The sequence below is a fragment of the Gambusia affinis genome, linkage group LG13 (assembly GCF_019740435.1).
Source record: "Gambusia affinis linkage group LG13, SWU_Gaff_1.0, whole genome shotgun sequence".
NCBI lineage: Eukaryota > Metazoa > Chordata > Actinopteri > Cyprinodontiformes > Poeciliidae > Gambusia > Gambusia affinis.
In genome coordinates, this window is record NC_057880.1 from 22,720,877 (window position 1) to 22,744,542 (window position 23,666).

The window sequence follows — 23,666 nt, forward strand, 5'->3', positions numbered from 1 at the left end:
TCCGTTTGTCCAATCATCTAACTACTTGTCTATTTGACCAATTTTTCCTTTAAACAAGGATTGGTCAAACTGACCTCCATTCCTACCTGTCCATTTCTCCAATTTTCTATCAAATTGGTATCAAGTAGATACTTTTGGTATCAAACGGTCTGAATTTTCTATCAGACAGTCCAGTGAAAGTGATCAGAAGAAAACTCTCTCACTCGCTCGCTCTCTCTCTCTCTCACGGTGATGTAGAAATAAGGGCAAGATGATAGACGACCCGCTCCGAACGAACGACTCGACATCCGACCGCTTCCGCTCGCTCACATTTGGCCGCGCTCGCTGCTGTGTAAACCGACCCGGCCGCTAATCCCTGTTAACATACTAGTATTGCACCAAAGCCGATGGTGACACTCCGCCGGCGAAAGACGAAACGTTCATCTCGCCGCCATGCCTTCGGCTCTGATGCAACTAGATTTAGATTTAAATTTAATTTGGAGAGAAAACCATTTTAACCTTCCCACCAATACCCTTGGTAAGAAAATTTCAAAATGGACGACACAGGGAAGGATTTGACTAGGCGACTGAAATCAAGCTCAATCAGGGGATGAGAAATGCATGAAAGTGGATGCATCATGCTCTGGGACCATTGGTTTATTCTTTAAAGGTTACAAATAATAATGGGACTCCATTAAAAAAATTTAATTGAGATAGATGCATGGTTTAATTAATTAATTGGATTAAATCAAAAACCAATAAATGTTTTCAACAACATTGAAAATGTTGGAAATGAGCAACATTTCAATTCAAAAATCCTTTTGCTGTTAAATTGTTAAATAAATAGACGTGTAAGCTTAACAACAAAGATATTTATTGTTTTATCTGTTAAGTTTTTCAACCATAAAATTAGTGCAAAGTGTTTCAGGATCATTCATGAAGCTTCTTCGGAAAAAAATAATAATTTCAGATTTCTGATTAATATTGAGTGAGGTCTTTCAGCAAATGGCCTTTTTTTGTCTGTATGTTCCAGTTATTGATTACTAAATGATTATTAATTGTTTCAGCCCTACTCTGATTAATCATTCATCAGTGCTGCTCAAGTTTTTATAAGTAATATAACTTCAAATGTCACTTGCAGATAGTTTATTTAAGTCACTCTTAGAGTTGCTATTAATGATTATATTAGCAATTATTCTGATGATTTTTCAGCTAATTAAAAAATTGCCACATTCTGCAGTTCTTTTCATTTGAGCCTTATGTATACAATAATATAAATGCATTAAAAGATGCAAACAAACAAGTATATTTCTTTTCAAAATGACAAACATTTTATTCCCTAAACGGTTTTTCTTTAGCGTACGTTTGAGGATTTGTAGTAAATGATGCATCTGCAGCTAAAAGAAATACTTCTAACATCAACATGTGAAAAGTTCAGGCATTTCTGTTTGACTTATTAATATCTGGATTATTTTTTGGATTAGCGAAAGGCCTTAATAGATTTTCTTAACAAATCTGAACCAGGTGAAACGAAACTTACACCACTTGAGGAGTTTTTATAGTAGAACAGAGCTACAGTGTTTTCTTTTATCTTAAATATAAGATGTATATATTTTTGTACAGTTTTGGCTTAATTACAGCTCAAGAAGTTGCTTTTTAATGATTAATTGGTCACTAAAATAGTTAAGTATTTTAATAATCAATTAATCATGATTAATCAAGTCAGCCTTAATATATCTGGGATAAAAAAAAAAAAAGATTCCAGAGGTTTAGAAATATATTATTCTTTCAGCAAATTGCCTTTTTTGAGTCTGTATCCTCCAGTTAATGATTAACCAGTTATTAAATTAGCTGACAATTACTGAAACGATTAATCACGATTAATCGTTTCAGATTGCACTCTTAAATCTACGTTGGCGTTTGTTTTGGGGACATTTTTGCCTCCCCCCTGGTTTTCTTTGATGTGCTTACGTCCGGTTCTCTCCGTGGGCCCATAATTCAGTCCTGCTGTAACCAGACCTCCTGACCCACATCCACAGATCCTCGGCCATTCTCGGCATCTGTTGTTGAGGAGAAGAAGGGACAGCTGGGATAGCCCCCACCCACCTACCCACCCACAATGAGGGGCATTGGGAGAAGAACCCAGCCCACACTGCCTCTTCATGTCCCCTTATGCCCTGGTGTGCAGCTGGGTTATTAATACCGACCAGAACCTCTCTGGCCTGACCCTCCACCCAGTGCAGCGGACCAGCTCTCTGACCTAAACAAGAAGGTGCCGGCAGCTGATTGGACGCTTCATCCACACCAAGAAGTAAAGCCCTTTGGTCACATTGTTGGCATCACCTGGCCAAGCGTTGGGACTAAAGGTGACTTGTTCTGGGTAAAACTGGGGCAAAGTTGATCACTTAAAACCTCTGCCAAGGTTGTATGCTGCCACCTAGTGGACAAAAGACGTAACGTGTTAATCTTTTTTCAGTGTTTATAGATGTTATTAGTTGAATACAGTTACAGATGAAAGCATTTTGGCCAGAACCGAGAGAAATTTCAAATCAGATCCGGTAAGGAGGAAGCTGTAGGAATCTCTCAGAAAAACAACATGGCCGACGTTTTGTGGCGTTTGAGGTCCTGCTGCGCTCATGAAGCAGCGATGGGGGTTCGCCTTGTTTATTGAGGAACGGCCACAGCTGCACAAACACGCAGCGCGGCCGATGGAGGTCCACATGTACGGAGACGGCGAAGAGCAGGAAGTCCACACCTGCCTGTCCCTCGTCTAGAGACGGTTTCTGTCGATCTGTCATCACTTCGGGATCGTTAAGTAGTTCGGATCTGAGCGTAACGCGACTTGGATCTGAGGAAGAACATAGTAGAGAAGATGATGTTCAAATTAGGGCTGAAACAATTAATCAGAATAATCAAAAGTTATTGCATTTTAGGCAATAAAATGTTTATTTTCTTATTTTAAATATTTATTATTTGTAATTTTTTTTTATATATTTCTAATATTTTTCTTCCCTTTAACTACTCACAGTACAGAATCTGTCATGTTATATAACTATGTAGAAATACGGTTTAGCTGACACTGCATGTACTTACTGATCAATCAATAGATTATAAATATATATTTTACAGAAATTTTTTCATACTTCAAACCTGATAAGGAAAGTGAAGTGCAACATAAAAAGCAGTATTTACAAATGCCTCCATTTAAGTTTGCTTTTAAATTTTTAAAGCCGATTTTATTTTGCATCAGTTTTTACACTTTAAAAAAATGTTTTTCCATATTTCAAACTTTAGACTAAAAGTTTAATCATTTTCCATTTAAGCAATAAAATGTTTTCTCATCTAAACAAAGAAATGGAATCTTCATATTTTCTTACCAGTTTAAGTAGCTACTAAAGATTATTCGATTAATCACCAGAATAACCGATTATTTGATTACAAACTGCAATTAATCCAGGAAGAATCATCAATAATCCAGGCAGAATTACGATAGAAAATTAGACTAGATTAGAGAAATGGACTCATATTAATGGAGTTTATGTATCTATAATCTACTGTGAAGCAGCTGAGCAACCCACAGCATGATGCAGCCACTGCCATGCTTGACATTTGATACAGTAGTAAAAATGAAATCTTTAAAAACAAACGTACCTGGGGGCTTTCTCTGCTGTCGGTCTGGTCGGAGCGCCGCCTCTGAACTGCAGCTCCAGCCGGGCGTAGATCCCACCGGCCGGCTGAACCAGCAGAAACAGAAACCAGTTTGGAAACAACCCAACACCAGTTCAGACGGAGCAGGAATCTGCAACTCCAAACTTTGGTAGAAATCATGGAGAACAAACGGACGTTTATAAACGCCGGTTTCAAACCGTTTTCAAACCGTTTCTTGGAATAACTGAGTTAAATTTAGAACGAGTCAGAAATATTTTCTATCTATTTTTCTTGTCCTCAGGTTTAGTTTTATTTTCTAATATTTTGTTCTGAAATCGTGACATTTATTAATGTATGAATAACACTATTTTTATGTTTTATTTTCTTTAAATGTGACAATATGATGACAGGCCAAATAAATTAATGACGGTCATTTTTTACTCTAACTTTTCTTGGGCTACAACTAATGATTATTTTAGTAATTGATTAATCTGTTGATAATTCAGATTAATTCAATAGTTGGATTTTAAAAAATGGACACATTTTGCAGATTTTGGATTTATGACATTTTATACATTAGAAGTGCATTAAAACATGCAAAAATAATAAATTCAATCCCTTTTCAAATAAGGAAATAAAAAATTTATTGCCTAAAAATTAAGTTTTTTTTTATATTAAATGCAATTTTTTTTTCTTACACAATTTTGGGTTAATTACTGCTCTGACTGTGTTGTTCTTTTGAAACCCTACTCTATTAAAGTGATTATTAAATTAGTTGATAATTTTAATAATCGAATAAAATGTATCCAATCTTTTGTTTCATTTTTGCAAGATTTTTATGCTATATTTTAAAACAAAATAGTAAACGATTATCAAAAATTAGAAATTACATTTTTTTCTAAAAGTCATGCAACATTTCGAGTTTTATTTTGTTCTGTTGAGGGGAAGAGGAACCGGATACGTCTCTGTTCACGGCAAAATCAAAACCTAACCAAGTGTTTTTATTCTAGTTCCTGCAGGAAATAATATGATAGTACACTTAAATAAGACAAAACTGACTTACAAGTGACTTTTCAGCTTATTTTGAGTAAATAAGATGATATTTAGTACTGATTTAAAAAGTACTACTAATATAAATGAAATGATCTCACTTATTTTAACTTATAATGTGGGATAAATGTTTTGTTCTACTGTCAGATTATTTCACTTATATCTAGAACGTTTTCAATCAATATTAATGAATTTTTTACTTGGAAAAAAAGCTGAAAAGTTACTTGTAAGTTAGTTTTGTTTTATTTCAATTGTATTAAAATAAATTCTAGGTAGGGTTTAGTGTTTTTGCAGTGTAGACTCACTCACCTCTTTGGTGTCCTTGGATTTACTCGGCTCCTGGTCTCCGAACCTCATCTTGGTCAGGTGGCCGACGAGCTCCGCCATGCGGCGCTGGTCTGAAACGAGCAGAACAAACCCGGTTTGACGCCGTTTACCTCCCAGGTCAGCAGCGTCTGACGCGTCCTGCTTTACCTTCCTCTCTCTGAGCGTCCTGGTTGTAGCGCAGCGAGCGAGAACTGTCCCACTTACTCTTCTGGAGGCTCACGCTACAACACACACACACAGACACACACACACACACTGGTTAGCTTAGCTTCGGTTTAGAAATGTGTTTGGTGTTCAGGTGAGACTTACGTGAAAGGTGTGCTGTCTCTGGACTGTGGCTAAGGAAAAAAAGAAACAGCTTAGAGTAAAATATGAGAAACAGCAGATAAAGTTTTAGTTTGGGGTCAAATTTAAGCATTTCAAGGTAAGTTTTCAAACATTTTTGGAGTTAAATGAACTAAAAAGTCAGTTTAAATTCACTATTATATGATACAATTTATTACTGTTAAACGTAGGGGTGGAGGATATAGAGTTAAAGTTCTATTATGATATTTTGTGGGACTATAAAAGTGAAAATAAATAGTATTTATTATTCCTTTTTTTAGATAACTGCAATCATGGCCCCACAAACACAAATACTGCTCTTGGAAAAACAATTTTCTATATGCTTAACATTAAAAAGTGAGATTTTATCACTAAGCTGACCACAGTAACTGTAATATTTAATCATATTTTTTTAGGTTTATTGACATTTACTGGTACTATTATTGAACAAACAGGAGAGAAAATATTAAAACTGGCAATTCCAACAATACGTGACATTATTCTCATTATGGGAAAAAATTATCACAATAAATGATTAATGATACGATAAATGTTATTAATAATGTTTTGTGATAGTATTTTACATTCTACAGTAAAGAGAAGATGAACTAAAATATTACAAAGTTTTATGTTTTTAAATCTCTCAAATCTGAGAAAACATTAATTTAACAAAAAAAAATCCAATTCATTGACGTCGTTTAAAGTGTAAAATATAAAATTATCAATAAGTAATTGAGAAATTAAGAACAATAAATATTTATTACATTAAAATCCAAACAAATTGTGTTAAGGTCAATGACCTTCCTGCTCAAATTAAATGCTAAACACAAAATATACAAAGAAAATAATTTTTTTAAAAACTCCAAAAACTTTTCTCACAAAGTTTTCCGGCTTTTAGAAAATAACTTTGGTAATTGTGAATTTTCCAAAACAATAAAAGTTTAGTTTGATTTAACTTCAGACATTTTTTTTTATTAGATGTATGAAAATATCTGGTTGCAACTGTAAATTTACTAGATTTAAGCTTTAAATCAAACCTTAGATCGCACTTTATTACAAAACAACTGATTGAAATTCAAGGATTTCAAGCACCATAATGAACAGTCAGTTGGAAAAGATCCATAAAGGAGAAGAAGAGATAAATCCATGAAACCAGCGACTTACCTTCTCAGATTTGTCTTTGCGCTGGAAGTTCGGAGAGGAAAGCTGTTTCTTCAGAGGTCTGTGGATTTTCTTCGCCTTCTTAGCAGCTGGAAAAACCAGATAAGAGGAATAAACAGAATGCATCAGTCGCCACCTGCTGGCTTGAAACAGGAACTGCATAAATAAAGCTGGAGAAGCAAAAAAACACCTGAATATTCATCAAAGTTATCGCAATTAATCAATTATTAAAATGAGTTTGACACTTTCAATTCTGATTATTAGTATTTATTGAAAGGCGATTTTGTTTACAGAGACATAACCATTTATATATTTAGATTTCAGTTTTATTTAGCTATTTTTTCATTTTGTACAGATAAAATATCTTCCAGTTTCAGTTACAAATAATAATGGGACTCGATTAAAAAAATTTAAATTGAGATTGATGCAGGGTACAATTAATTAATTGGATAAAATCAAAAACTAATAAATGTTTTCAACAACATTTTTTTTAAAGAAAAAAGCGAGGAGTAAATTTCAAAAACTTTTGAGATTAATCTCAGAAGTTTTCTAGGAAAAACTTGGAAATTTCTGAGTTTGACATGTTGAATATTTGCTCCATAAAAATCTGAAATCTTGAGATTAATCTCAGAAATTTTCTTGAAAAAACTTGAAAACTTCAGTTAAAAACTTTCTAGAAAAAATTATGAAGTTTTGAGATTAATTTAAATCTTTTTTTCTTTTTAAGACAAGGAAACCTCTGAGTTTGAAAAGCAAAAACATATTTTAAAAAATCTCTGAAATGTTCAAATTAACCTCGGAAATTTTCTAGAAAAAACATGAAAACTTCCAAGTTTGAAAAGTCAGAAATTTGATGGAAAAGTCTAAAAAAATTTCAGATTAATATGTAAATATATTTGTATTTTTTACACCTCTGGTGATTCTGACCGGAGCAGAAGGTTTTAGTGAAATGACAGTAATGAGCTTATTTGTTATTTTTAACAATAACAGATAAAGTTATTGTTAAATAACTATATTTGAGCTCCTCACTTTTGTTTTGTGTTGAACAAAAAATATCTTGCTACCAGATTAAACATCGCAATCCGACTTTTCTGCCAGACTCTCACCTTGTTTCTTCGACAGCTCTTCTTCGTCCCCGACCTCGTCTTCGGTGACCTCTGACCCCGTGGTGTACTCCTCGTCCTCCGACAGGAGAGACTGCTGCCTCTGGAAGAGCAGAGTTTTAGTTTCTGACACAACAACCGTCACCAGAGTCTCGGAAAACGACGAAGCGTCCTACCAGCTGAAGAGTCCAGTTCTTGAGAAGGGAAAACTGAGAGAAAAACAGAAAGGAGATTGAATGTGAATCTGTAGAAAAAGAAATTAAAAATTGTTTTAAAGATCCGTACAGAGCTGCCGTCTCCTCTCAGACGTCCAAGGAGCGTCGGCTCCAGGAGAGCGTTGCAGTCTGGGACTTTCTCTGCTCCGGGCGGACTCTCCTCAGAGCTGACGAGCACAAGCAGGGCGTTTAACTTTTATCAGAAACCAGGCAAAAATCGCCATGGCGATGACCTTTACGCTGACCTCTCTGCCGGCGATGCGTTGGACAAACACACGGCGTCTCTGTGCAGCAGCAGGTCGTTAAGGACTCTGGTCTGAGCTGCCGTCGCCTCGTCGCATTTCTCCTCATCCGGTACGTTCACGATGTGATCCCGCATCTTACAGCCCTGAACAAACACGAACACACAAACACACACAAGCAGGCACACACACACACACACACACACACACACACACACACACACACACGCACACACACGCACACACACACACACACCTTAACCACTCAGCCTGATCTCTCTGGTCTTAGAAAGTTTTGAATTTTCCAACACAAAACTGTTTGTGATTCTTGTTGCTAAATTCTAAATTGATTCCCATATTTTGAGAAATGTAGGAGCAAATCTTTGGCCTTTTATATAAACTGCAAAAACCCAAAATATTCCCAAGTATCTGGTTTTAGTGTAAATATCTTAATGTGGAAACCTTTGGTATCCCAGTGGGGTCAAAGCGGAGAACCCTCTGGTTGCAGCAGGGGTATATTCCTGCCCCATGCCAGCCTTTCTCTGCGCCCATGCCGGGGTACAACACGCTGTCTGGGTGGTATTTGCATTGGGTCAGCTCTGCACAAACAAACACCTGCACAAAAACACACAGACGGGTTTTAGAGAATAGCTCATCACAGAAAACTCTTAGAAAAATAAGCAGTGTGAATGCTGCAAGCTCAACGTTTTGAGTGAAAATTGCAGAAGAAGAGAGTAAAATTATGGTTGAAGGAGGTTTGGAGGTAAGGCTGGAGTTTATTATTCCAAACATAATAATTATCCCCACTAACTATCGTTTTCTCCCAACTCTGGGGTCGAGTCAGGAGACTCTGACCTGCTGACAGCGGGAGCAGGTGAGGTAGTTGATGGTTCCCCAGATTCTCCAGTAAACGTGAACCCAGGACTTGAGCTCCTCATATAAAGCTGTGGTGTATTCATGCACATCCCAGCTCTTCTGTCTGTGAACCCAAACCACATTAAGAACAACATTAAATAACCTCTTAATGAAGAACAGTGTCACAATACAACTAAGAAAATGTATTTCTTTGTTGTAGAGTTTCATTTACACACTCACACACATATATGTAAATGTGTGGAAATAATTTAACAATTGAAGTGAACCCGAATTAGGTGCAGCCTGAGTTCACTTTATTACTATTACAATAGTAATAAAGTGATTAATAGTTAAAATCTCTAGCCTTTGTTACATTTATTTTTATTTATTTTACATTTGTGTACCTTGTGTGTGTGTAGATGATCTGTCCTCGGACGTCAACGTTGATTTTCCCTGGAACGCAGGAAATCTTCCTCTCCGTGTCTTTGGTCAGCAGCTTGCGGCACAAACCGCACCTGCATTATGGGGAAGAAACGAAACAGCAGCACAATTTCAGAAACTCTCCAACAAAGAAAAAAAAACCCGCAGAAGCAAAGAGGCTGAACCAACCTGTAGAGAGTCGAGGCGTTTCCTGGTGAATCTTTGTTCCGGTGGTTTGGATCAAACAGTCGCTCGATTTTCTTCTGAAACAGTTTGCTTTGACGCAGCAGAAGAAGAAGAGGAAAGCAGCGTTAGCTTCTAAATTAGCCGCCTGTTGACACGCGGGCTGCTTTAAACTTCCTACCTCTTGAATTTATCTTTTTTGTCGCGGATGTCGTCGGCCTCGTTGTGGTTGAAGAGCTCGGCAATCCGTGTTGCCAGGTTGCTGTTGATGCAGTTCATGTTGCAGGGAGTGGCAACGATGGCGCTCATGTGTTTATGGCAGTACTGGATGCATTCCTCCACCTGATCACAGACGAAGATATTCAAAACTCCTGCAGGTTTTTGATAAACAAATCAATATTAAATAACTGTCTGAAGCTGCTTCTGTGGAGCATAACTCCTGTCACACTGATGGTAAAAACGTGTAAAAAGCGTTAAAAAGAACTTCTTTGGTTGTAGTAGCTTCATTTTCCACTAAGATGAATAGAAATGTAGTTTGAGAACTATTTGAAATTTAAAAAAGTAGAAGTTTGGCTGATTTTAAATTCCCCAAAAAAAAAAATTATCATCCTGACAATAGGGATAGTTTTGGAGAGTTTTAAACAGCATTACTTGGAATAGATGGTGACAATAAATCTAAATTTCTATCATAAATAGACATTTATCACGATAAATGATAAACAAAACGATAAATGCCCATCTCTAACATATAGACAGAGTTTGGTAGAGGACCTACAAATTGTAGTCAAGTAAGAGTAAAACTACTTTAACATATTATACTCAAGTAAAAGTAAAAAAAGTATTTGGTAAAAAGGCAACACAGGTACCGGGTAACAGGTCAAATAATTTAAAAATAACATCATCAGAGGGACCAAAACATTACTCAAGTAATTCTAACTAGTTGCAACCCAATTCTGGAAAAATGAAGACATCACTGCACTGAACCCATTAAAAACCTAATGTTTTGACTCTTCCTGAGTTAAAATTTTAGTATTATTGCTCTAAATGAATATGAACCTCTGGACTGAAAGTACTGCATCTTTTTCATTATTTTGACCACTTCTCATTTTCTGCAAAGAAATACAAAATTTTTGCTACGAATTTCAGAAACAAGAGAACAATGTTCATATTACTCAAAACATAAACCTATAAAGTAAAGTCAGAGAATCGATCATTTTGCAGTGGCCTCTTAATTTCCCAGAATTGTAAATATAAACTCCACAACACTTACTAACGTATCCATCTTCAAGAACTCAGAGGAGATCAGGATGGAGATCACGTTGCTGGGCTCTGAAACCGACAGACACCAAACATACAAACCAAACGCCACCCACGGTTCACAACAAGCAGGTGGAGAAGGTGAACGAGCATAAAAGTAAACGTGAGATGTTGCTGTGCTTTTGTTTCTAATTTACCCAGCCGGGGTTTGTCCTTGTTCCCCTCTCCTGCCGAGTTCCTCCTGACGTAGTTCATGAGCCAGTCGAAGATCTGGACGTCGCAGTGGACCGAGATGTCCACCTCTTCCCACCTCTGCTGGTCCACGGATAGATACTCAGCGAAGTAGCGCATCTCTTTGACTAGAAGATCTCTGGGGCAGGTGAAATCCTGTTTAAGGTTCTTGGTCTCATCACAGACGTGGATCACCATGCTGAGACTGGAGAACAGGGGTCATATTTATTGCTTGGAATACAAAACGTGAAGCAAAGTGTTATTTACAGCCGTGTTTCTCAAACTCTGTCAGGACCACCTAATTTGAAATTGCCCCACAATAACACAACATGGTAATACAACCTGACATGAAAATATTAGTCCCTTAACTCACTTATTGTTCATCTTATTGTGAAAGGGTGGAATTGTTTTGTAAATGTGACTGGCCTTGACAAAACCACAACAATGTTTACTCAGGAAATTTTGAGTTATTTACATATTCTGAAAGTGTTTATGGAAATAAACATAATCTTATGGCTATTTTGTAATTTAGAAGCACAATAAGAGAAAAATAGATTTGAGTTGCTTTGTCAGAAACAAAAATCGTCATCCGGCATGAAAAATGATCCACCCATCTCTACCAATTGTATTTATTTACTTCTTAAATTACTTTTAAATAAATAGCAATAGCTATGCTTATAAGCAAGCAAAGTCGTAAAAAATTAAATAAAAACAAATAACAGTTCTCATTAAACGAGTCTTGAGTCCTGACGTTCACGGAGTAGTCGTTCAAAAGAATCGAATCGCTCGTGAACGACACATAATTACTCTCATAATTTAACTTCCTCCGATCATAAGTATTCCTGACGTTTTCTTTCTTTCCACTTGTATCTTCAGTTTTCTTTAAGTGACCCGGTTTCAAGCCACGTATTCGTTGTTTTTAAACACGATCCTCGGTAAGCTAGCTGTGGCGTCGCACTTTGAGTTGACCGTGACGTCATTTACTGTCGTTTACGTGAAGTACCTTGCTAACCACCAGGGGGCGATCGCGTACCACTAGTTTTAGAGAGACTGGTCTACAGATACAACTTACTCCCGGGGTTTTTGAGGTTTTTCATCCTCTTCCACTGAAACTTGCGTCTCCTTCTTCTCCACCGTTCCTCTGCTTCCAGCAGGGAGCGACTTGGAGCCTGCAGACGTCAGGAGAAAAAAATACAGCAAAACATCTTGAAATTTTTCACATTTTGTCTCGTTGGAACTGCAAACGTCAATGTAATTTATCCAGGTTTGGTAAACTTTTCCCACCGCACTTTCACGGTAAATTTTAAAATTTTCCAGCACCACACTATGGAGATAAAAACAATACAAAAGAACTAAAAATATGTAGGTTTAATTCACTATTACAGTGGCTTACAAAAGTATTCATACCCCCTGAACGTTTATATATTTAGTTGCATTACAACTGCAAACATGAATATATTTTATTGGAATTTAACATGAAAGACCAACACAAAGTGGTATACAAATTATATAATTTTCTCTTTTCTCTGAGTACAACCAGTTGCCTTCAGAAATTGCCTGATGACTATTAATGACTAAATAGAGTCCACCTGTGTGTAATCTAATCTCAGTACAGCTGAGATTAGGTCATAAATACAGCTGCTCACCTATTACGCTTAACCTTGAGCAGGTTAACATACCTCAATGGTCTGTACAAAACATGTTTAGTAGACTTTTGGCACAAAATAATTCTGAGATAATGAGGTTTTAGTCTGCTCAGTTCAAGATGTCTTAGGGACTCTTTTCACTCTAAATCCAAATACACCGTGTTCCAAATTATTATGCAAATTAGATTTAACTGTCATAAAGATTAAATTCTTTCTTGTGCTGTTAAATTTATAGATAGTATTGTGTGTCACGGCTCTTTGAATCACTATAATTAATTTCAGAGAGCTGGTTTAATTAGTTTGTCTGGTGAGCTCAATTAAAGGAAATCTACTTAAGAAGGATGTTCCACATTATTAAGCAGGCCACAGGTTTCAAGCAATATGGAAAAGAGAAAGGATCTCTTTTCTGACAAAAATCATTTGATAGTGTAGTGCCGTATGAAAACATTAGATATTTAACAAAAACTGAAGCGTTATCGTACTGTGAAGAGATTTGTGGCTGATTCAGAACAAAGATGGGTTTGTACAGATAAAGGCATAATGAGAAATGCCTTCTAGGCCCTACACAGATTCAGATTTGGTCTAAATCGAATGTGAACTGAATGTTTTATCTGTGAGTATTTGAGGCAGCGTTAACTGACCTGCGACTTTGCTGCAGCTTTGACTGCCCCCTTCTCTCTTGACCACATCTCCAGCTTCCAGCAGGGCAGACAGGCTGTCAGACTGCGACCCACTTCCTCCTGTTAGGTCATTACACTGATAATCCACCTGGGGAAACCCCGCTGTGGCCTTCAGCTCCTCAAATCGACGGGCGCACTGTGAAACCACATCAAAGCTGCTGATTTCCTCTCATTTACTCTTATTGTTGATAAACGATGGAGCAGAAGATGGAAATGGTGGATTAAATGAAGAGGAGATGGATGATGGAGGCATTCATAGTTACCCAGCAGCACTGCAGTTACCTCCTTAGGAGTGAAGCCTGGCACCAGTCTGGCCACATTCTCCCAGTTTATGGGCTGAGGAACCCCCCACAGAGATCCCAGCACCATGTCCAGAACCAGGACATTGTTGTCGTAGGGGAAATTATTGTTGTCCGAACAGAAGCGACTCATCTCTACACAGACAGACGGTCAACAAACAAACACGATGCATTCAGTCAACAACAACAAAACTGCATTTTAGGAATCAGATTAGATTTTATAAAGCTACAGTCACTTTTTAAATTTATTTTATATCTTTCCAACACAGATATTGTATTTAGTTGAAACAGCCAGTTTTTCAATGATATAGCAACAGCAAAAAGAGCTGAAAAAGCCTGATTTTCTTGAAGTTAAACATTTCTGTTTGAATTTAAATAGAATATTTAGCATTTCCGACTGCATTAGTACATTATTTTATTGCGTGCAATAAAATAAAATAAAATCATGAAGGAAAAATCAGAATCAGAATTACTTCATTGTCATTGTGCAAGAAAGCACAACTAATAAAAAAAATAGAGACTCTCAACGGTAGTGCAAATAAATAAATAATATTAATTAAGTATATTTAAACAAATCTAAAAAAATATTGTAGAAAGACACAGAAACAATCAGGACGTTAAAAAAACCAACTTTACTTATTCCAAAGGGAAACTAAATGTTGTCTTAACTCATCACACCAACAGTTGTTGGGATTTGTGATGCCGTGGGAAGGATCTCCAGTAGCAGTCAGTCTCGCAATGAATGTGAAGTGGCCTCTGACTGAAGACGGTTGCTGTATAACATGCTAACAGCTCAATTTCAGGGCAGCAGAAACGATATTCCAAAGTAATGTTCTGGATGACACAATCAGGTGTTGACAAGCACTGCTAATCCACCTCTTTTGCTGTTGCTGCTTCTTTTTAAATCTCTGTTTGGCCTTCTGGTTAGAAAGCAGAGAGAGTCCATGCAGAGAGATGTTGGAGTTGAGGATATTATGATCGATGGAAGAAATGGCGTGAACTTTCTTCTTCTCTCTCTGCTCTTTAGTTCTGTTCTGCATCCATGAAGCCTCCTTTTGTTAAGATATTATTTTATCTTTTTTGTTAAGAAAAGTCTACATTTTCCAAAAATGTAGTCTTCATAAACAGGACATTTAATGAATTGTTAAAATCGATTTAACGTATAGACCTAGATGAAACCAAAAAGTGAGTTTTGGGTTTAAATTTTACAAATCAACTCTGCATTGCCAAATGAACACCAAACTCCCAGTGAAACATAGTAGTGGCAGAATCATGCTGTGGGGTTAAACTTCCTGAATTTCAAATACTTATCACTTTTGATTTGAAGTTAAAGTTTTAAAATCACCTAGCAAGAGTCCAGAAGTACAGTAAATCTAAAACATATTATATATTTTTCACCTAAATTGTACTGGATACGTGTCACCTTAGAGGTGAAAAATATCTTTAATTTTTTTTAAATATTCACTAAAGCTATGTTTATATCATAACAACATTAAGAAGATATATCAATCAGTTTCCAATTTAAGCAATACAAGCAAGTCGAGAAAGTGCACATAGGAACATGCATTTGAATTGCGTGATAATAAAAATGGGACGTCGCAGTGGGAAGTGGTGCTACCGCAGGCCGAGCCTCCAGTAACTCCTCCTAATTCATCAAGCGCTTCGGGTCAAATCAAATCCATTTTTAAGCCACCAAAACACTAAAAACGAAAAAACTGGTACAGAAAAATGATACCGTGGTTGCCGCTTACCGTCTTCCAGCAGAGTCAAGGCAGCAGCGGAATCCTTTCTGCCATTGTGGTGATGATAATGGTGCTGATGCTGCGGTCCAACGGCTAACTACCTGACTAGCTAACTTTGCGGGACCGGACTGTTTGCTGCCTTCAGGTAACCACCGAAATTTGAACTTCAGAATCTCACTTTCACTCAACTCAGGTTTCAGTTTTAAAATTAGTATCAGTATGTACTTTAATGTCGGGAAATATCTTCGATATTGTTTTAATATATTATTTAAATTATTAATAAATTTGTTTGCACTTCTATCACAATTTATCTCATGTGCGCTTTGGGAAACAGTTTGTGATTTTTTTTTTTTTTTTTTTTTTACAAGTGAAAGATACTGTAGAAATCAAATAAACTTTAGCAAAAAAGACACCGTTTTTTGCCTTACACTTTTTGATTGTAAAAATCAGGTCAATAAGTGGAACTTATTCCCTAAATACATGGTTTTCGATAGTCCCTGAAGGCAGCACAAGCCTTCACTAGTTAGCATGAACGCTAACCATCAACGAAGGCGTTCGTTAAATTTACGTCCTCGTTTGCGGTATAAAATAGTATTCACATGCCATTCCGTTTAAAAACAAACCAAACACCTGACTAAACAAAGCTGTTAATACGCATTAATAGCTCGTTAGTTTGTAAAGTCGTCCCAGTTGTCGCACTGCAGCAACATAAGCGTCCTGTTACCATGAGACGGCGGTCGTAAATGCGGTATATATGTCGTAAACTGCTTCGTTAACCTTTCAAACAGAAAGGAAAAAATAAAACAATTGGCGGGTCAATTAAGTGCTAATTAACATGAAACTAAGCGGGGAATAATGTGCCTGTGTTTTGACGTTGTAGTTTTCAAACTTAATTTTAATATTAAATGACTCATATCAGTTACATTTAACTTCCCTTTGTGATAAGTAAGGTATTTTTTGGTTGAATTGACACGATATATAAAACGAAGAGTCTTGTTAGAGGTGCCCAGATGGCGGACTCTAATAATACTGATATGGCACTTTAAAATTAAAAGCCATAGCAGAATTTCAGGAGTTTCTAGGCTATGGTTGGAACTGTATCAGAGGTGATCTTAGTAATTTTGGGGCCATGGGTTAAACACAAGTCTGAGTCCACCTTTTCTTCTAAATTTAATTTTTAAACTATAATTGGGACTGTTTTGGGTTTTAGTTGTACAGTGGACTACATCTTGCTGAAGAAGTCATAGTAATTTGACATTTATATATTTACCAGAAACCAAAAAAAACAAAAACAAACTGTTTTTGGAAATATTTATATTAAATATTTACAAATTACTTTGTGACAAATAAAATGATGAAAATTTGCATCTTACACCTCTCCAGCTCTGACAACAATCCTATTTGTTCCAGACAAAGGACAACACAGAAAACCAGGCGCCTGTCAACCGAGAGCGCCCAAACTTAACATGATCACGTTCTTAACACCTCCGTCCTTTAAAATGACAACGTACCAGTTTACCTAATTTCCTTACAAAACAAAATTCCACAAAAGTTTATTAAGCAACCTCTGAATGAGGAGAGAAAACCTTGCATTTGTTTAAAAACTATTTTCCATTAGTAACCTTCAATTCAGACTAATGATCTGAATCAGAAAGTACTCTAGAAAATTTCTGATGAGGTCCATTGTCATACTGCTGCTGTCAAGTATTAGTCTATTTCCAGAGTTAAAGACTGCAAACAAGAAATGATCAAGCTAATTAATTATAACCCCCTACACACAAAGGCATCATCATCAGAGGTCGTTTTTTTCAGGAATGTTCAGCAAAGTGTTGGACGGCGTCTCAGAGGTTGAAGTGCTCAGACTGCAGGAAGCTGGAGTTTCTCTGTATGCAGACTCCAGCAGCAGCTCTGCAGGCGCAGCGTTGGACAGCGCGGTGAGGTCAGGGGTGAAACCTCGGGTTATAACAGGCTGCGGCTGCACAGGCGAGGCTGTCTGGGCGCTCTGTTGCTTCACCTGAGCGAGCCTCTCCATCTCGGCGTGCTTTCGGCCTCTCCGTTTCCCCAGGATCTTGACGTAGTTGGCGGGGACGAGTCCCGTGGTCTGACCGTCCACGCTGGCCAGCAGCCATCCACGCACCCGCGGCTGTAGCTCTGAACATGACAAGGAGGAGCACACAGCAAGGATTTTAAACTAACACTGGAAACTTATCCCGTATTAAACAAGCTCTTAATACGCCATAGTAAGACGTAATAAGAAAAAAATTTAAATAGAAAAACATTAAAGTTGTACAAGGATAAATTCTTAATATTTCAACAATAGTCAATATTTTTACAATAAAGCGTTTCAAATCATAATATTACAAGAATAAAGTGTTAATATTGCAAAATTAGTCATAATACTAAGAGTAATGTTATATGAGAATAAAGTTGAACTAATATGAGAAAAAACTCGGAATATTTCAAGAATAGTCAACATTTTGAGATAAAGTCAATGTTTCATGGATAAAGGTGTAATATTACTATTATAAAGTTTTAATATCTCCAGAATAAAGTCATAAAATTCTGAATTTATTCTAGTAATATTGTGGCTTATTCTAGCAATCAGTCACAAAGTAATAAAGTCTCGTAATACTATGACTTTATTCTCGTACAAGCTTAATCTCTTGATATTAAGACTTCATTCTCTTAATATTAAAAGTCGTGTGAATTTGCTCGTGTAATTTTATTTTATTTTTTATTTTCTTATTACAGTCCTAATTCTCCATCACAGAAACTACCAACTGACTGCAAGGAAAATACATTTTCTATTTCATCAGCCAGCAGAAATAATACTGTGTGTGTATATATATATATATATATATATATTTTGGAGGAGCAGGTATTCCTTCAGTATATTGCATAAAGATGTTAACGAGTTCTCACCTTTAGGAGCCAGGTTAAGCATGTCTCCGGCCCGCAGAGAAACTTCCTCCTCTGAGGAAGCTGTAAAATCGTATTCTGCTCTGGCAACAACATGGTCATCCTCCCCGCTGGCCCAGTTGGTGGCTGAACACAAGCAGAACATTTTCATTAACAAAACAAAAACACACTTTTAAAAGTATTCATGACACAATCTACAAAAAAGCACTTCCATGTATTTTAGATCAACACAAAGTAGTGCACAATGAAACCGAAGCACCAGACTGAAAATTTTGTCCTGCAGTTTTTGGTAGAAAGAGAGAAAAGAGAAACAATAAATTATACAAATGGAAATTATTGATTTCCCTTTAATTTATTATGCGATTAACTGATTTATTGTTTATTGGGACAGGCCTAGCTATAACATGATTAAAAGTGAGGGCAAAGTACAATGTGCAGTTGAACACCTTTGAGTTCAAGTGTAAGTGGCTCCAAACTATCCATAATCTACAAATGTACTTAACTCATGTCCAATGCAAAACTAAACATTTTTGCATTGGACATTTATTTATTTTTTTATTTATTTAATTTTTTTAACCAAAGATCCACCAGACACACACCTGCAGGTTTTGCTAAAGTTTTTTATTGGAAGAAACAGATTTGGAAAAATGTTCTTCTGCCTGATTTTGTTTCTTTTTATTTATATGAATTATTGTCATTTAAATACCAAACTTTCTACATAAATTTATATTTTGGTCTGTCTGATTATGTAATTTTTGAATATTAAATGAGAATTTGATCAGTTACTCAGTACTTGAGTAGACTTTTACCAAATACATTTTTACTCTTACTTGAATAAATTTTTTGGATACTCTGCGCATCAACAGTTGCCCCTTCCAGTGGCTTCAGTTCATTTGGTTTTCTTTGACTAAGAACAAGTTTCTACACCAAGCATTGCGAGGCTGAATATTTTTAAATTTAGAGATAAATCAGAATTAAGCCTTACCACTTTCTTCAGAACCAGCAGTGGAGCTCAGCAGCTTCCAGATGAGATAGGGTCCACCAAGAACTACAGCGAAAAAGAGGAAGATCGGCCAGGACTTCACGCTCTGCTCCTCTGCTGCCGCTCCAAACGCCCTGGACGAAGCTGGAGCCAGGGCGTCGGTCGTGCTGTCGGCCCACAAGTCCTCCACGTCAGTGTCCGTCCCTCTCCCCAGCAGCCGCTTCAGCCGTCGGTAGAGGTAGCGCAGCGTTCGCACCAAAGCGAACGCCGACAGAACCCTTGTGAGGTGAGCGCGCAACCTCGTTAGGTGGTTGGCTACGTCCAGAACAGCGCGGAAGCTGTTGTAGACGGCTGAGAAGGTGGCGTCCAGCATCATGCTGACAGAAGCGAAGGCCTGGACGATGCTTTCAATCGACTGGAAGGCGCCGCGGCTGCTCTCCTCCGCCTGTTGCACGAACCGGCTGGGGGCGACTTCTTCTGCGTGAGGGAAGCGGTTATAGCCTCCCAGGCCGTAGCCGCCGCCGCCGCCGTAGCTATAGTGGTTGTAGCCACCATAGATGGAGCTCCCGTAGGGACTGTAGGCTGAGGTGAAAGAGTTGTAGGATGGACGGTAGGATTGCTGCATGGGGCGGGGAGGCACTGGAGGAGCCATTCTGGTCAAAACAGGAGGGCCTGCCGGCGTGGAGGGCCCCACACCTGCCGGACCAAAGTCTGCAGATCTGTTCAGTGAGAAAAGAAGCAAACATGCAATAATTTAGACAGTAAAGAAGGAGCTTTCTGGGAAAAGGGTTCAAAGAGATTGCTAAACTAAGAACTATTTGTTACAATAAGGGCGGAATTGATTAATTAGATTTATCAAATTATTCAGTTAATTGTCGTTAACTGATTATTAAAGTAATTGTCAAGTAATTTAGGATTTGATTGTTAACTGGCGCATGCTAGGGCTGCACAGGGTTGTGCAAAGTTTTCATTTAACTACTTAAGCCTTTTTGTACAATATTTAAAAAAATTATGGCCTAAAGCAAAAATAACACAGCAGTCTTTTAGTGAATTTGAACTGCGAAAAACTAAAACTATCCCATTTGAGGAGTTTCGCACAAAATATTTTTACAAAAGATCTTTTTATCTTAAATGTATAAATATATATACATATACTGTACAGTTCAGATTTATTTGCTCCAATAAATATGTAGATTTTTAAGAGAATGTGCTTTCTTTGTCTCTGTATACTCTAGTTTATGATCAATTTGGTTGATCAAATTGGTTAATGATTATTTGAATCATCGATTATTTTCATTAATCGTTTCAGCCCTAATGAATAGACTCAAAAAGGGCAATTTACTTGAAGAACAACATTCTCAGAGCAGTAATTAAGCCAAACATGTACACAAACATATACATTTGCATTTAAGAAAAGAAAAACAAACTTTTATCTGTTAATATGTTCTTTCCAGTGGCAAGGTTTTAGCTTCAACTTGTTTAAATTGTGTAAAATCCAAAATCTTCTATTAACCACCTTTTGCTATCCAAAAGATTCCCCGTCATTGGCTATTAAATAAACATTATAACACAGTGCGCCCTCCGTTATACAACAGCTTTTAGGACAATCTTTAGCAGCAATAGCCCAGTTAAACACTCAACATAAAAACAGAAACTTGTACACCCTACTGTTGCGATGATATTTAATAATAAAACTAAAATTCAGCCGTAGGACTATAAAGTAAATAGCAGGCCGCAGGCAGGAGAAGAGTTACTAATTTTAATTAATTTGTTGCCGTTTACTAATTGATCTAAAACATGCAACTGATGAATTGCGCACTGTTAAACTCATCGTGTCAAATTATTCTGCAAAAACACTGTTAAATGTTTGGATCCCAGGTTTAGCAACTTCACCATCAACTAGCTAACAACATTAGCAAATGCTATTTTAAGCTAGCAGCAAAGACCGACAAAATAAACCAAGTAAGTCTTTGTTTACCTGTAATTTAAAGGTGCGCTAATAGCTCCTGGAATCCGCCTTTCCCAAGGCTTTGGTGGAGGATGTGAATCCATCGTAAAATATTAAACAAACAACTTTAAAAACACACACACATCGAAGTATGTGCCCAGTCCGCTGACCCGTTTTTTAAATGCTCCCTTGCAGTGCACCTCGTAATTTTCATAATTCCAAAATAAACCCTATATTTCCACGACCTGTGTTCACAAAATGCCCCAATACGCCTCTAAGGAACATAGAATAAATTCATTATGATAAATTAATTACATATCTGCATTATTTGTTATTAAACTATTTAGGAATTATTGTTACACCCGAAAAGCCCCACTGTCACCAAACATAACTCACAGTCAGACCAAACTAATAGATAGACGATTGTTGCGTCTGAGTTTTTTTGAGTTTTACCTTGGGAGAAAATAACCGTAAAAAATTACTCAAGTAAGAGTACCACCACTTCCACATATTTTCTCAAGCAAAAATAAAAAGTAGCTGTAGAAGAAATTACTCAAGAGTAAAAAAGTATTTTATAAAATTAGTTACTCTAATTTAATATCTGATTAAACACATAAAATCGTCAGAAAAATAATATAAAAAGTATGTTGCAGTAAAACTACTACTAAAAGTTAATTTCTTTCCACAAAAAGGTTACACAAGTAAAAAAAAAAACAAAAAAAAAAAACTGGTTACTATCTACCATCCATCCTAACAAAACATACCGCCTGTGCGATTAGTAGAGCCTGCTCCCAGGTTACGTTCTTCTTTAAATATTGGCCACCAGAGGGTGCTGTAGCACATCAAAAAAGTGAGTCATCAACGTACATAAAAAGTACCAACAGAAGTTGTAGAGGGAAAATCCCTCAATTTGCAAATCATATTAACTCAACAAAAAAAGCAACAACAAAAATAAATAAAATAATAATAATAATAATAATAATAATAATAATAATAATAATAATAATAATAATAATAATAATAATAATAATAATAATAATAATAATTCAGTCATTATTATTACACTGACTTGTTCAAAGTCTCTTTACATATATGTTGGAATGTAATAGTAATATGTATTTAAATTAATGAAGCTGGGAAAATTTGACAGCTACACTTTGGATTACTCTATTTTGTACTCTTGTAAATGTGTTTTGAGATAATAAAGAGGTACATACAGCCAGTCAGCTAACACAAAAATGTATTTAGAGATAATTTGTCCAAGCCAACCCATCAGAAGTTTTTTTTTTAAAACACTTATTGTTATTTTTATACATACGCAGTACTGATATGAATGGTTTACTGACATTAGTGAGAGTGGATTGATGCTTAATAACTTAACTGACTTTTGAGAGAAGGGGCAGACTATACAAAAATGTTTTTCTCCCAACTGCTTTTTATTCAAATTTTTGGTTTATGTCAACATCTGACCCTTTTAAACTGTAAATGAATTAAACAAATAAACAAACAAATTAGATAAAAAATGTGCTTATTTTATGGCTAAATTAAATTGTTTGTTTTTTTCTTTCCTTTTTTCCTTCTCTGTGTCTTTATTTCTTACTTACTTACTTTAATTATTTAAATGAAATTATAATTCAAAAATATTTTATTGATCCAAAAGGGAAAATTATTTTTGTTGTAATTCATTAATTTAAATTGTTCAGAGTTATTGTAGATAGTGATGGTTGTTGGTAAAAAAGATATCCTGTAGCAGTTTGTATTACAGTGAATTTAAAGAAGCCTCTGACTGAAAACAATCTGTTTTCCCAAGACAGTCTCACGGAGAGGATGGCTCATAATTTTCAATTTTCTTGATGTTACAAACAAAGTAGATTTCAGGGCAAAAAAAAAATCCCATCAAACCTTTACAAAAAAGAATGAACACAAAAACAGCTTAAACTATCATTATCATTTTATTTTGAAAATTTAACACTAAAACATATAACGACAATTTCAAAAACTATCACTATCAACAGTAGATTATGTCACTACAGCCTTCTTTATGTCTGAAAGAACAGATAAGTAATACTACTTCAATACCACTGAGATCAGATATGTAAATAATGCTCTCACTAACGTCAGTAAACATGCAGGGGGCTGCTAGTGGCTGACATGTGTGAGAGGGAGGCTGCTCTTCATGCTAGCTACAGCGGGGGCGTTCGCTGTGGTTTCAGGAGGGAGTCCTGTGATGTCAAGTGTTGTCGCGAGGCGTGGGAGGGTGTGTGTGCAGAGCTGTCGCTCTAGATTCTCCAGAGCTAGCATGACAGAGTTTGCCTGTGTCATCCCCCGGTGTAGGTGCACAAAGCTGCTGCTGTTGTTAGTTTGTGGCCTGATGGTGTTAGGGATCCCGAGCCACAGGTGGGAATCCGAAGTGTCACCCTCCTGCTGACGCCGACTGTGGGCAGATGTTTGAGCT

General features: G+C 36.6%; 2 protein-coding genes across 4 annotated transcripts; both read right to left on the minus strand.

The window, feature by feature from the left end:
• Positions 1-2,444: 2,444 nt before the first annotated feature.
• sanbr (SANT and BTB domain regulator of CSR) lies at positions 2,445-16,555 on the minus strand. Of its 3 annotated transcripts, XM_044135824.1 has the most exons (21): positions 15,372-16,555; positions 13,604-13,755; positions 13,283-13,457; positions 12,068-12,164; positions 10,962-11,200; positions 10,778-10,836; positions 9,689-9,849; positions 9,514-9,600; positions 9,309-9,419; positions 8,905-9,028; positions 8,512-8,664; positions 8,053-8,195; positions 7,878-7,974; positions 7,769-7,801; positions 7,596-7,695; positions 6,493-6,578; positions 5,314-5,342; positions 5,152-5,225; positions 4,987-5,075; positions 3,631-3,713; positions 2,445-2,827 (listed from the first exon to the last, which is right to left on the minus strand). In XM_044135824.1, exons 2-21 carry the CDS (start codon positions 13,751-13,753, stop codon positions 2,791-2,793), a joined length of 2,127 nt encoding a protein of 708 aa, XP_043991759.1. In that variant the 5' UTR covers positions 13,754-13,755; positions 15,372-16,555; the 3' UTR covers positions 2,445-2,790. The 3 variants fall into 3 exon arrangements, with proteins under 3 accessions (XP_043991759.1, XP_043991762.1, XP_043991760.1); XM_044135825.1 differs by lacking the exon at positions 2,445-2,827 and having other exon boundaries at positions 3,661-3,791; XM_044135827.1 differs by lacking the exons at positions 12,068-12,164; positions 13,283-13,457; positions 13,604-13,755; positions 15,372-16,555 and adding an exon at positions 11,843-11,941.
• Positions 16,556-16,659: 104 nt separating this feature from the next.
• On the minus strand, positions 16,660-21,408 carry pex13 (peroxisomal biogenesis factor 13). Its single transcript, XM_044135828.1, has 4 exons — positions 21,242-21,408; positions 19,267-19,982; positions 18,285-18,407; positions 16,660-17,513 (listed from the first exon to the last, which is right to left on the minus strand). Exons 1-4 carry the CDS (start codon positions 21,313-21,315, stop codon positions 17,155-17,157), a joined length of 1,272 nt encoding a protein of 423 aa, XP_043991763.1. The 5' UTR covers positions 21,316-21,408; the 3' UTR covers positions 16,660-17,154.
• Positions 21,409-23,666: the final 2,258 nt, after the last annotated feature.